The sequence below is a fragment of the Centropristis striata genome, chromosome 21 (assembly GCF_030273125.1).
Source record: "Centropristis striata isolate RG_2023a ecotype Rhode Island chromosome 21, C.striata_1.0, whole genome shotgun sequence".
Taxonomy (NCBI): domain Eukaryota; kingdom Metazoa; phylum Chordata; class Actinopteri; order Perciformes; family Serranidae; genus Centropristis; species Centropristis striata.
In genome coordinates, this window is record NC_081537.1 from 29562569 (window position 1) to 29577134 (window position 14566).

A 14566-nucleotide genomic window follows, 5' to 3' on the forward strand; every position below is an offset into this window, starting at 1 on the left:
TAAGTTAGCAGCTAGCGTTAATGCTAGCTATTTTTAGGCAACCGAAATGTTACAAGTACCTTTGATGAAGATAAGAAAATGGAAAGGGTCAAAATTCTAATAAAATAAAAATTCACTGTGTTGGTGACTTGTCAATCTGCCTCGATCATTTAGCTTGTTGGTGTTATTACCAATTTGGTGAATCTGAACAAACCCTTGAACACAAACAAACTAATCAACTGAGGCAGCCATAGCAAGCTACTGTTACTTTTTTTGTTAAATTAGTCAAAAGTTAATTGAATAATGTTGTAATGTGTAATTTATTTTATTTAAACAAGCTTGTTACTAATTTTTTTTAACCTCTATTACTGCTGACTTTAACAGGTAAAAGTCACGTTAGGAAGCTGACATTGGTTTTGTTTGTTTACTCAGTTAGCTATGCTGCGGTTACACCTGGTAGATACTCTGCGTTAATATTTATACTGTAGATCTAGTTTGTGTGGTGCAAATTAAATACGGTGATGTGTTAATCCAAGAGAGTCTGGCTGCAGACCTGCACTGTCAGGACCTTTCATTGCACACCTGCACTGTGAGGTCCTCAAGTTGATTTGAAGCCTTTCAAAATAAAAGTGAGTCTACTGGAAGCATGTATTTTTCATTCCCCGTGTTTGTTTCTTGGGTCTTTATTTTATGTATACATTTTATGTGTAAATATGTTTATATATAATTTTTTTTTTAAAAGTCCAAAACCTGATTCTTTCAAATTAATATAACTTTTTCAGGGTAATGTATAGTGTGCAACGTAACGTTCTAGTGATTAAGACTGTTTCTGTTTCTTCATATGATGAAAAGTTGTTGTCACTTGACCTTTACTCACCGTGTGGTCTCCACACTTCAAACGGGGAACGAAAAATATGTGCTTCCGGTAGACTCGCTTTTATTTTGAAAGGCTTCAAATCACTTTCCGGACCTCACAGTGCAGGTCTGCAACTTCCGGTCCTGACAGTGCAGGTCTGCAGCCAGACCCCTCTCTGTAAATCTGCACTTTGGTTATAACTAGGCTTTGTTTGAACTTACAAATTGTTCCTGTTTTTCTCCAGCGCCTGGTGAACCTGGACGTCTGGCCTTTAATGTCATCAGTCCAACTGTCACTCAGCTCAGCTGGGCAGAGCCTGCAGAGACCAATGGCAACATTACGGCTTATGAGGTCGTCTACACACCCATCGATGATGACATGAGTAAGAGTCCAACCTACAAGAGGAAATGTTGTATTTCTGTACAAATATTTGCATCATGCAATTTTCATCATTACGCAATACCCCTCTCACAGAGCAAATGGGCCCCGCTAAGAAGGTAAAGATTGACAACCCCAAGAAGCGAATGATGTTGATTGAAAACCTCCAGAGCGCCCAGACATACCAGTACCAGGTCCGCGCCATGAACAGCATAGGCTGGGGCCCCTACAGAGATGCCACCATCAACCTGGCATCACAGCCTACCAGACCGCTTTCCAGTAAGTCAGTCAAGTCAAAGTCAAACTTTATTTATAAAGCACATTTAAAACAGCTGGGGTTGACCAAAGTGCTGTACAGATATCACAGTTGCAGGAAATACGGTAAAAACTAAAATACATAAACACAGTGCAACAATAGAATAAAATAGATAAATAAAAATATAATAAAATACATTTGAAATTTAAAAATGTAATAAAATTTTGTTTTTGCAAGATGTCCACTTAAACTTGATTAAAAGCCAGGGAGAAAAAAGTGTGTTTTTAAGGAGGATTTAAAAACCTCAAAAGATCCTGCAGATCGGATGTGCCAGGGCAGGTTCTTCCAGAGCCACAAAGGCACGACCCCCTTTGGTTTTAAGTCTGGTTTTAGGGGTGGCCAGTAGCAGCTGACTGGAGGATCTCAGTGTTCTGGCAGGGGTGTGGATTTTAAGGAGCTCGGTCAAATACTGAGGGGCTAGGCCATTAAGAGCTTTAAAAACAAACAATACCTTTTCAAATCTATTCTAAAAGCAACCGGGAAAAAACACCTCAAGAACACTTCTAGTCAATGTGTTTTTTCCTAATAACGTAATTCTATTTCCTTCTCTTTCTGTCCCTATAGTTCCCATCATTCCAGATATCCCTATTGTGGATGCAGAGGCAGGTGACGAGTATGACAGCTACCTGATGTACAGCAATGAGGTCATGAAGTCCCCTGCAGGCTCCAAGACACCCAGCGTCTCTGGTGATGGTGGGTACCTGGAGCCAAAACCATGAGCTTATTATAACAGCTGACAGTGTAAACCCATTGTGCTAGTGCTCTATTCCGATGCGTTTTTTGTCTGTGGAAAGATAGCTGTGACTGCCAGACTTACAGAGTGAGCAATCACTGTAATATGGATCCAATTATTCCAGCCGACATTCTCTGTGCACCCAGGCGTCTTGCTTTGTTCTTGTAGCCAAGTGTTTAGCCCACGTGTTTATGCAATATGTGCGTGGTGTCAATGCCCTGTCAGAAGCAGAGGCAGTGAGCAACACTGTGGATATATCTGTGCTGTAGGAATCGACTCCTCCTCCTCCTAAAAACCTTCGCTGCCGCTTTTCTAATTCTTTCTTTGTGACATTAAGGAAGAGCTCAGTGATGGCATCTCTCTCATGGCTCTGCCTTCTTTTTAATTACTTCTATCTGGCAGCTTTTCCTGCAGGCAACGCCCCAGCCAGGCAGCGACAAAATGTGCTTCCAATACATCCGTAGATATCTGCAATAGAAGTGCTTTACGATCACAAACCGCAAGACCTTCCCTCCAATTAAATCTGCTGCCACTCTCTTGCTTTCTGCAGCCGTTTTTTTGCTCTTAGTCAGTTTGCTCTGGGAGATAATGTTTTTCTTCGCCTACAAGATAATTAGGACATATTTACAGTTTATATAACGTAACTGTATCCCAAATCGGGCTCAATTTTCTTCAAGATTCTATCAAAATTTCACATTAACTACTGATATAAATGATCATGTTTATGTTTCCAATTAATTAAATGGGGTGAAACTAAAGTCTCACTTCTTATCTTTCTTACCGTATATTGTTTTAACCGTGTACGTTAGCCTCGGGTTTACCAGAGTCGGCTAAAGGACGCTAACGCCGGTGAATTATTCATCAGATTAACTTTCGTATTGTAATTAGACATGTAAATCTCCATGTACATAAATGAAAGTTCACATGTAGATTGACTGTGAAATCACTGGAAAGTGCGACTTTGCAGATGTGTCCAATTTGGGATACAGTAATGAACGGTGTCTGATTTGGGATACAGTCTCTATATATACGTATAACTATATATTATGGTATCACATTTATGGGTTTGATAGCTTTTTGCGTAACACTTTACAATAACCAACTAAGTGATGTTTATAGATGGTTTATAAACCAATTATTAACCATTTACAAAGTGCTATACATATCTAATCTTTATTGTTTTAAACCAATTTCCTAAAGGTATATGAATCATTTCAAAATCATTAACATACTTAATATGGTGTTAAAATTTTTAGAATGAGTGCAACTAAAACTATTAATGAACTATTAATTATAATTAAATTGTTCGTTAATGGTACAGTAACTATAAACTTACATTAATATACCATCTATTTGCCATTTATAAATGATTTAGTTAGGTAAACATTAATAAATGATGTATCTACCATTTTAAATGGTCTATATACGGTTTATAAATGATGATTAAACATTAATAAACTATCTGCTTACCATTTATAAATGATGGTTATTGTAAAGTGTTACCATTTTTTGTAGTAATGTGTAGTGAAGCCAACCGTTGACACTTCTTCGCTACAAATCTATCCTTGGCCTGCTTGCTTCTTCCCTATGACCCCAAACACAAGGCTGGAAATATGTCAAGTTGGTGGGGTCCAACCTGGATCTCCGTAAGGTGTCATGGAAAAAGCGAGTGGACGTCATCCCCAATCGGCTCAGCACAGACACAGAGACCAGCTCAGATGAGGCCCCCCACCCGAGCTACGCCCAAAGAGCCCTGCAAGGTGAAGCCTACTCCGTCAGAGCCACAGATAGACAGACAGGCAGCTAGCATGACAGCTATAATGCACGGCCAGCCAGGTGCCCGACAAAGGCAACCGACGTTTCTCTCTGCCTTCGCGATTTCAGAAAATATCAACATTTGTCTAATCACTCAGTTTCGGGCTTCAGTCCTTGTCCCCTTGCCTCCGAGTTGGCAGCTATCACACCTGTCCTCCCGCCACCTGGCCAGAGAGGAGCACTGGCATCAACTGCCCCACCTCCAGTTGATGATCAGGGGCAGGCTTTTCCAGGTGCCTGTCTCTGTCTGTCCTCTCTCCATCCCACTGGGGAGGTAGTGATCTGGAGGCAGCTTGTCGGGTGTGTGGAAAGGCTTAGTTACTGTGCGGCTGTATGGAAATAATGGCTTCTTAATTAAATACAGTCTCATCTTTGCAGGGCAGTTTCAATGATGACACCTTTCCTTGCAGCTGTAAATTGTTTTCCTTGCAGCTATGTTTTTTTTTTTCTGATGTGCCCTTTTAGATGCAAAGCACCTGATGAAACTGGTTTGTTCAAACAGCCTTATTCAGGCTGCAGATTCTCCACAAGGGGAGCTGTTCAGCCAGTATTAAATGGCTTGTACACATGTTGAAGCAACAGTGTAGATCTGTAAAAAAGACATGTGGATGTTGCCACATACAGGTAAAGAAGGTTAAAACTGTTCAAATTTGATCACTTGGGCCACCTGCTGGAAATAAGTCATCTTGACAACAACTGTATAGACAGAAAGTCTTGGGCTGTGTTTGAAATTGTATACTAACGTACTGCCTACTAGAAGAACAGTAAAATATTTACCAACAGGCCATTTACACTAGCTGTGTTTTCATTAAAGTCAAATCGAATTCTTAAGTGAAACTTTGAAATGTTAAATAAAAAAAGTGTGAATTATTGACATTTCCATCAGCTGGTTTAGAGCAAATAAACAAAGCTGCATAAACATACTTTGGTCAGAAGATGGCAGTGTAATGTGTTGCTGTAGGCTACTCCGTCAGTAAGCAGTAGAAGAAGAGATGATTATGCGAGAAAGAAAACAGTAGAAGAAGACGAGTCTTCAGGAATTACATTCAATTGGGCAACTTATGATAGTTCTTTCATGTCAGGTCGTCTTGACCGGCAGAGCGAAGTTTCCATCTCCCGTTTAGTTTCGTTAACTATTTTTCGAAAAAGACAAATATCAAGCTTTCAAGCTTTTCTAATGCGAATCTTCAAAATGTGCATTGAAATTCCTTTTTATTTGAAACACGGCCACTGAAGTATGATAGTACACGATTGACAGTCCCTGACTGACCCAGTCAGCAACTTTCACATCTCTAAAAATATTGCAGTACATTTCTAAACAGATGACCACGTACTGGTAATCTAAAGGGTTACTTTCTTCCCTGAAAACATATTAAAACGTAATAAAGTGACTTATTAACCGCGCTAAACCTGGTTTAGCTTTGCTGAAAATCTGTAATGGATTATGGCACGGCTAAATATGTACAGTAACTCAGGAACTCTCCAAATGTAGTATGACAACCAAGTTTTGATGTCTCATAATCCAGGTATTAAGGGTTAGGGTTAAATAGTCCCCATTTGATTTGGCATGCACTTTATGGTGCTTTAATTGTATCTTTTCTTTTTTGTGATAAAAAAAAACAGTTCCTGTATGGACAGAAAAATATATATTTAAAATACCCATGTACATATGGACTAGACCTTAGTCATGAATTGAAATAACTTTCCTTTCTAACCATCTATGAGTAACTACTGACAATACTCCAGAGGTTATTACTTTCCTTGCCTGTAGGTGGCGCACATCTGCCAGTCTAAAATGTTGCTTTTTCTCTAACCTGTAAGTGGCACAAGTAGGTCTGGAGCTACAGATCTAAAAAGCTGTTGGTGCTTCCTCTGTAGAGTGGCCGAGCCTGGTTCTGGGTGCTTGGCATCAGTGGCACAGTGTTGTTCCAGTCAATGTTAGAATGCTTGAATATATACTGCTAAATCTCATATATTTCTGGTTCCTATTGTGGTGTTTTACAGATTACGGGATGAATGGGAAGTGGGAACAGAACTTCCTTTTCCCAGGGGGATCAGGGACACGCAACTTGTCCGCATCGTCCTCTCCGATGTCCACTCTGAGCTCAAACTACAGAGGAGCAGGCGGCTCCTTTAACACAGAATCAACCACCACCACCTACATTTCTGGACCAGGTCAGATGGACGGCAGTAACTACATCGAGAAAGTTTAAGACAAAATGTTTTTTTGAACCAAGTATTTATTGGTGTTCATATGTATTTACACTAGGGCCTCGATTAAAAAAAAAAAAATCTAATTTATTAGAGGCTTTGTAATTAATTAATCAAAATTAATCGCATTTTAATCGCATATAAATATTTGACCTCAGAACAGTGAGAAGTAATTTTTTCACATGGATTTTTAGTATACCATTGAATAATGACTGAATAGATAAGCCTAAGTTACAAAAATATTGTTTATTTTTGTTCAAGTCCAACAGACCAGTGCAATTTTTGCCATCAAGTGTAGCAATAGCATATTTAGAAATATAGTACATTTCATAAATTCAGGTAGCCTATAGGTAGGTAGACCTTCTGTAAACTAGAATACTTTGGTTTTTTAAGTAAAACACAATCCACGCTAGCTACCACACTAGCCGCTAGCTGCTATATGTTTTGCATTGAGGTGATACTTGAGGCTGGATGTGCTGTGGTGATATGTGAATTCCTTGTTGCATAGCAACACAACCATGCTCTTATCGACGCTTCCATCCGTTGGTTTTTAGTAACTAAATGTCCCATCATCCACGGGGCCAACCAAAGCGTCTCATCAGCTTCTTCCTTCATGTTCACTGTGGTTTGTTGTTGTCTGAGCTCATGAACGCTAGTTGGTGCTCCAGTATAATCGGTCCACCTGAAACTCATCCAGTGAGAAACGTTCCGCCGTGCAAAAATAAGTGCGATTAAAATGTGTCAATTTTTTTAACGCGTTCATTTTTGTGTAATTAATCAATCTTAAGTCCTGGCCCTAATATACACATCTTTTAGTTTACATCAGATTTTTCTTTCTGTTACATACATACAAAAAAACAACTAAACAAAGTTATTCATGAAATGTATAGACTGAACAATCAAACAAGTAACAGTTTGGCAAACAACTTAGGCTCACTGGTCTGTTTCTGACATTCTTCTAAATCATTAGAAGCGTTATTTGTCTTTATCCCTGATCTTTCTCTGTTTTTTGTAGGAGCTTCTCGTAGACTTGACATGATGGGAGGAGGAATGCAATCAACAGAAGTGATCATGAGGAAGCGCTCAGAGAGAGGTTACACAGAGGAAAACATCCGGGACTCTATCGTCATGGGGGATCTGTCAGGCAAGCTCCCAGATCTGGGTAAGCAGGCATAGCTTTGAACTTATTTCAATAAAACTTACAAGGAATCAGCTTTATCTTTTTGCTCAAAGAAAGATGTAACTGTGGAGTGCAATATTTAAAATGCCTCGGCGGGTTATCTGTGCAAGTGCATGAAGCCGACGGCTTGGACATCTGTTAGCAGGGTTGGGGCTGTTGGCTGCACAGCAGGCTTATCCACACTGACTTTGCAGGAGCTATGCTGACTATCGCTGTTTCTCCCTCCCTCCCCTTGTCTCAACTTTACTGTTTTTTTTTGTTTTTTTTACCTCTTTCTTTTACGTCACTCCCTACCTGCCTACCTCCCCCTCCTACTGTGCTACTTTTCCTTTTCCCCCTGCTCAACGCGCCATCAGGTGGGTTCGGCTACGCTGGGATGCAGAGCAACTCTCAGAGCCAGTTCAGCTACAACCTGTCTCAGGGTTCCAGGGCCAGGACCCCGTCAGACGTCAATGAAGCCTTATATAATCTGGACAGGGTTCTCCAGGGTAAGTATGTGGCCCACAAGCATGAAGGCAACGGATGTTTTTGCTGGGTGTGACGCATTATCAACCTCTCTTCAGTCATCCTGTCTATTCCTGCCTCTCTGCACTCCTCTTTGAAGATCTCATCAATCAAGATCATCAAGATCTCTCAATTTTTTATGTTTTAGTTACCAAAAATCACTTATTTTGCAGCCTACCATTTTTTAGACCATGTAGTATGTTGATTTTTATTAGGCATAAATTCACACATAGCCTAGTTTGAGTTCAACTCTAACTTCGACCGGAGTTACTGGCTGATAGCATTTAAAGGGCTGCACCAGCCATGTGTTACAACTTAAAGGGATAGTTCAGATTTTTTTTTTTTAAAGCACTTTTTTATAGATTTTTCAAGTTACAGAACAGTAACATTAAACAACAAATCAATCCCACCCATCCACCCACCCCTCACAAGGCTGAAATAAATAATTAATAAAATAAGTAAAATAAAATGAATATAAAATAATAAAATGTAATTAATAAATTTAAAGAAAGGGCAAAAACAGAAAGGAAAAAAAAGACAATTTATACTTTTATGTACAGACACACAAACACACACGTATTGAAGCACTTATACTCTTATTTTTAGGGTGGGCCTTTGTTTAGGTGGTTAAAATACATATTGTGTCAGTCCCCAATACATTAATTTGTTTCGAACGCACAGACCATCATCTACTGCAGGTAATACATCGACTGTGGGTAATACAACCCCAGTTCATAAAAGCAGAACTAAACCTTTAAATCTTTAGTTTGCTGTTAGTAGATGTAAAGACCCCAGTAATATAGCAATTGTTATGGAGGAAAGACAACATAAAGGGCTAGAAAGCTTCTAATTAACTAACCTACAGAGTTAAAACAGTTTGCCTGTGTTCGTTATCATGTTTTTTTCATACATTACAATTTTATCTGCCCTGTAATCAGGTACGTTGTAGTTTATGGCTTTATCACTCAGTGTCACTTTTGTTATTTTGCACTAGGTGTAGATTAGAGTTGTATATTTATCACTGCTTTTTCGTGTTTACTTGCCTTTTACGTTGTTGTTTGGTCATATACATTTGCATTTCTTACTTGTTAGCCATTGTATAGTACTGTTCACTGACGGGTCACAAGAAACAGAAACATCATTTTCTCTGACAATATTTTAGTGTGGACTTTATGCCAGAGTAGCTAAGATGAACCGTCACATTTCTGGCGTGCAACCAGACTTCATCAAAGCTTTAGCATCAAACTAATTAGATTCAGCGTATCGTTTAGTGACAACTCCACACTTTAATTAACAAAATTAACATCATACTGTATAAAGGGAAACTTCAAGCTTTTGACTGAGACCATAAAGTCATCATGAAATGTTTACTGAGGCAATAAATCAAATGAGAAGTAGGTTAATTTTCTCATAGACTTCTATTCAATCATACTTATTTTTGCAACCAGTGAAGTCAATCAAAAAAACAATCAAATTAAAAAAAAACTCAAAGTACTTTACATGCAATTTGCTTGAATATTTATGTTTCTCTATCTCTTTTGTCCCTTATACTTTGAGTCTACACAGACAATTTACAGTGATATCAACAGTATTCTCACTGTTTTCTGTCTCTGTCACCCATCAGATGCTAGACTTTCTCCAGGTGTGCCAGACACCCCCAGCAGACTGGTTTTCTCTGCTCTTGGTCCCACTGCCCTCAAAGTCAGCTGGCAGGAGCCACACTGTGAGAAAGACATCCAGGGCTACTGTGTTCTCTACCAGCTGCTCAATGGAGGTAAACGGCTGCGGCCATGGAGTCAACAGTAACCTTTTAAATATCACTTTAAGCATTCAGTGATACTCAACAACCCGTCTCCTGTCCTGTAGGTGAGGGGAAGCGTATCAATGTGACAAACCCTGCAGAGAACTCTGTGATCATCCAGGACCTGCTGCCCAACCACTCCTACCTATTTAAGGTGAAGGCTCAGAGCCAGGAGGGCTGGGGTCCAGAGAGAGAGGGAGTCATCACCATCGAGTCCGCCGTCGACCCCAAGAGTCCCCTCAGCCCCATGCCAGGTACTGACTGCTCTCCGATTAAAACACACATTGTTTTGTTTTTCAAATTAAATTTTATTTAAATTTTTGCAGCTTATGCAGACATATATATACAAATTCACATTTAGTCTGCTGTTTTTCATTTGTGAGCTGCTTAATACAGCATTAACCCATAAGAACCCAGACCCAGAAATCCTTAAAGGAAAATTATTGGGGATATACCACAGACCAAGTGGACCACATAGAACACATTTACGATGTTTTAAATCATGTCAAAGATCTGTGATGTGACATATACGATACAATGGGCATTTATGGTATTTTTGTTTATAATATTTCTTATTTTAGAATAAAAATAAAAACTAGACCCTGCTTACAGAAACTCAAATTTGCCTTTTTCTCTGCATCTCCACAACATATATCAAAAATGTGACATTAATAGTGCTGTTTAACAACAAATTATTTTTCAGATTTGTTTTTAAGTAACAAAAAAAGAATGAATCAATAATAAATAAACAACAAATAACCATTTGCCTTTTTGTTTGCATCTCCATAACATATATCAAAATTGTGACTTTACTTTGTTCATATACATCAGGTCAAATATGTATAAATTATATGGTTAAACAAAAGTAACGCAAACAAACAATATTAATTAAATAATAAACAGTGTAAATGGAAATAAAGTGAAATAAAATAAATATATCTTTCTGAAGCCTCAAGGAGTTAGAAGTTATTTGTTCCATGTCATAGATTTCCCAGACCTTCTCAATCCACATATTGTATGTTGGAGGGTTTTAACCATTTAACAGTAATACATTTAAGAGGTGAAATAAGTAATATTTGTAAAATATATTTTTCCCCCTTCCTGTTATGTAATGTGGTATTAGTCCAAACATTACCATCTTGGGATATTCAGTAAAACTTTTATGGAATACTTTTCCAAGTGCATCAAAAACCTCATCCCAGAATTTTTTCAGTTTGGGCATGTCCAAAATATATGAATAATGTTACCAATGTATGTCCCACAACTTCTCCAGCATTTATCTGAGTGCGTGAGCCCCATTTTAAATATGATTGCTGGTGTCCTATAGCCTGGCTAACACCAGACTAATCTCAAATGAGATCTAGTCTGGGAACCAGCCGTTCATTTCTCCGTAGAGGAGGTGTGGTTTACGATCCTCCAGAGCCGTTTATTGGGCGCTTAGAATGTCTATCAAAAGCGTCTGTAGGTAGCTCTTAGCCAATCAGATGAGATATACCAGATGACGTACTAGAGCGACAGAAATGGATGTTTGTTGTGTGTGTGTCTGTGAGAGAGTGTTGCTTGCTGCTTTGCTTCTCCAGTTCTCGCTTTCTGCAAGATTATTTATTTTTACGCCTTATTCCCCCTCATGTCATTCAGCCACACACATCCACTGATTTTATGGGCAATAAACAAGCTGCTGCGGGTCTCTCTGCGGCTCCGCTGTCCCCCGGCTCGTAGCGAGATGATTATCGCCGCTAACGGCTAATAGCCCCGCTACCGTAACGCCGGTGATCTCGCTACGAGCCGGGGGACAGCGGAGCCGCCGAGAGACCTTTCGCCTTTCAACTTTCGCTCTAAACTATTTAAAACACCATCTACAGCTAAAGAGAGTTTCGCGTCTGCAGCAGCCATGTTGGATCCGTAAGAAAACTACAAGCTTCCAAGTGCCGAGTAGTACGCGTCATCGTCTTGCCGTCGCTCCCCGCTCTGTGATTGGATCCCTAAAACTAAGGGCTAAGAAACCTTCCTGGTTGCCAGACTGCCTGGAGGTTCGAAATTAAATTCGAGCGCACAAGGCAGTCTGGGTATACCCAGGCTAGGTGTCCTAAAGAATCTGATTATAAACTTCCAGACACGATTATTTTAATGCATTTTTCAGAAGCATAATGTCTAAAACATATTTTTTTCTATTGTATGTCTTGTCTTTCCCCTAAGGCTCACCGTTTACTCTGAGCACCCCCAGTGCCCCGGGCCCCCTGGTCTTCACTGCTCTGAGCCCTGATTCCCTGCAGCTCAGCTGGGAGAAACCTCGTAAACCCAACGGAGACATCCTGGGCTATGTGGTCACCTGTGAACAGCTGCATGGTGGAGGTGAGGTTTCCAGAAAAGATGGGAAAAACACAGAGAAAGAGCAAACAACTAAATATTCCAGAAATTACATTTATGTTGTTGGTTTGTGCATTTTCTAGGTTCCCAAAGGTCTTTGCTGTTATAGTACATGATTTCCTTTTCTTGTTTCCTCCAGGAGACTTACGATCCTTCCAGGTGAACGGGGACAGCTCTGAGACCAGTCTGACCGTCCCAAACCTGACTGAGAACATTCCTTACAAGTTTAAAGTCCAGGCTCGAACCACACAGGGCTTTGGTCCTGAGAGGGAGGGCATCATCACCATCGAGTCGCAGGATGGAAGTAAGATGAATCTGACAAAGCTTTTCAAACTGAAAACTCTAAATTGTTCCTATTAACTTTGAAGGACTGCGAACACATTGTGAAAGGGTCAAAGTTCTAAAAACACGGACAACACCCAAACAAGACAACATGGTAGTAGCAACTTGTTTATTTATATAATCAGCCACACTCTACATTACACCCTGCTTCATCGTCTATTTCACTCCAAATGGGTGATTGTCGTATCGTTTTTTAAAAACGTTTAAAAAGTTTTTATTTTTATTTCCGTTAACGAAAATGTTTTTTCAATTCTAGTTTTCATTATTTTGTTCACTATAATAACCTTGGTTCCTATTACTTTTCCATTCATTTTACAATATTCTAAATATGTATTTTCTTCCTCCCTCTCTGTAGGCGCTTTGTCTCAGTACAGTGGCAACCAATCAATGACGAGGAGAGAAATTTTCCAAATGCCAACAGAGGTCAGCACGCGAACCAACGTCTCCCACACCATGATCGACGACCCCTACTTCACAGGTACAAATGATCTTCAGTTTCCTTTTTCTTCTCCAAAAAACATCAATAATATATCCACGTATTAATACCAACTGCTGTTTTGTACCAGATGGGATGATGATGACCACACAGCACACAGAGACCAGCGGCATGGTGACCCGTCAAGTCACCAAAGAAGTGGTTCAGAGGAGCGTCATGGGAGGAACCACCGTCACAAAGAAGATGTTTTATGAGTCTTAAGATACACCCAAATTAACAGCCAAAGGTCCGACACCATGAGGAATCATATCTCTTTTAAAAAGAGTCGGCTTCAGAGTACTCGCACACGACCAGTGTATGTTTTTATATGTGTGTGTGGGTGTGAGATTGTGCGACCAAAAGATATTTCCTGTAATCAATAGATGGAGAGGAGGCTGTTCTCTCGTGTCTGTTACAAACTGTGGCCACTTTCCTCCATAGATGAGGATCATTTAACATTTACATTCGTTTTTCTGCAAGAACAGCAGACCAACATTAATTGCGAGATTGCATTTTTACACTGCACTTTTAAGATTTCATGCTCAAATTGCTCATGTAGTTGTACTGAGGGCCACTTCAAATGAGGGTGCGGGCCATATGTGGCCCCCGGGCCTCCAGTTGCCCATCCCTGATTTAGAGTTAGACTCCACTCCCTCTGTCGGTTCAGGTCTGGTAAAACACTGGGGCTTTAAATCAGGGCCAGCAGGCCCAGTAATCTCACTGCATACAAGTAATCCAAAGTGACCTTTCCCCCTTGTCTCCTGTCCTCCACCTGTCTTGAAGAGTTGTTTTGATTGTGTGTGAGGAGTTTTGTACGGAAGCCCAGACAGGCAAGTGAGAAAAAAAGATTCTGGTGATCAGTTTATTTTTAAGTCTGAGCTAAATTGTCCTTTTTTGTGTGATTATGACTTAAAACAGATGGGGGGAAAAGGTTTTGCCTGGATAATATTTCTAAAAAAAAAAAAAAAAAAGATTATTTGTGAGACAGGGAAAAAAAAGTTGTTGGATTCAAACATTTTTCTCCGGGTAATTTTTTTTATAGTGTTTGTTGCAATACTCATTTTGGCCACAAGAGGCATTTCTGAGGGATTCTTAGTAATAAGATGTAAAAAAACCAAAACAACAACCAAAAATGTTACTTTGTATCAGATTAGACAAAGCTAAACAATTACATGGGATTGGTTGAGACAGTACACGTCTAGTTATACACCATACATCTATATTATTTTGTAATAGAAAAATAATAATTAATAATAAGTGATATATATATATATATATATATATATATATATATATATATATATATATATATATATGTCATAAACACAGGAAAGAAAATAATTCATTTTCAGAACTTGGATCACCCAAATCTTTTTTCTCACTGACCTCTCAGGGCTTCCGTAGTTTTGTCTTTCGGATTGAACTGACCAAATTTCAACTTCACAGTCTTTTTGAGATGCATCTGTTTGCAGGAGAGATGAAGAGGTATGAAATGGCTGTGGATGTTTCATAAAGTTAATTTTCACCCAAGTGGTTTCCCACTGAGTGATCAAGAGTTTAAAAGTGTATTATTGGGACTTTTGTTCATAGATTTGTATTATATGACAGT

At 39.3% G+C, this 14566-nt stretch overlaps 1 protein-coding gene across 1 annotated transcript in view; it reads left to right on the top strand.

Moving 5' to 3' along the window:
- The window catches only part of itgb4 (integrin, beta 4), a 41624-nt gene extending 27395 nt beyond the window's left edge, over positions 1 to 14229 (top strand). Inside the window, exons 31-42 of the mRNA XM_059324664.1 lie at positions 1080 to 1217; positions 1310 to 1492; positions 2094 to 2222; positions 6082 to 6252; positions 7304 to 7450; positions 7825 to 7956; positions 9597 to 9746; positions 9839 to 10027; positions 11970 to 12125; positions 12280 to 12444; positions 12838 to 12960; positions 13049 to 14229. Coding sequence (XP_059180647.1) covers positions 1080 to 1217; positions 1310 to 1492; positions 2094 to 2222; positions 6082 to 6252; positions 7304 to 7450; positions 7825 to 7956; positions 9597 to 9746; positions 9839 to 10027; positions 11970 to 12125; positions 12280 to 12444; positions 12838 to 12960; positions 13049 to 13179 — 1814 coding nt within the window. The 3' untranslated portion in view covers positions 13180 to 14229. The remainder of the gene's footprint in view (positions 1 to 1079; positions 1218 to 1309; positions 1493 to 2093; positions 2223 to 6081; positions 6253 to 7303; positions 7451 to 7824; positions 7957 to 9596; positions 9747 to 9838; positions 10028 to 11969; positions 12126 to 12279; positions 12445 to 12837; positions 12961 to 13048) is intronic.
- The last annotated feature ends 337 nt before the right edge of the window (positions 14230 to 14566 follow it).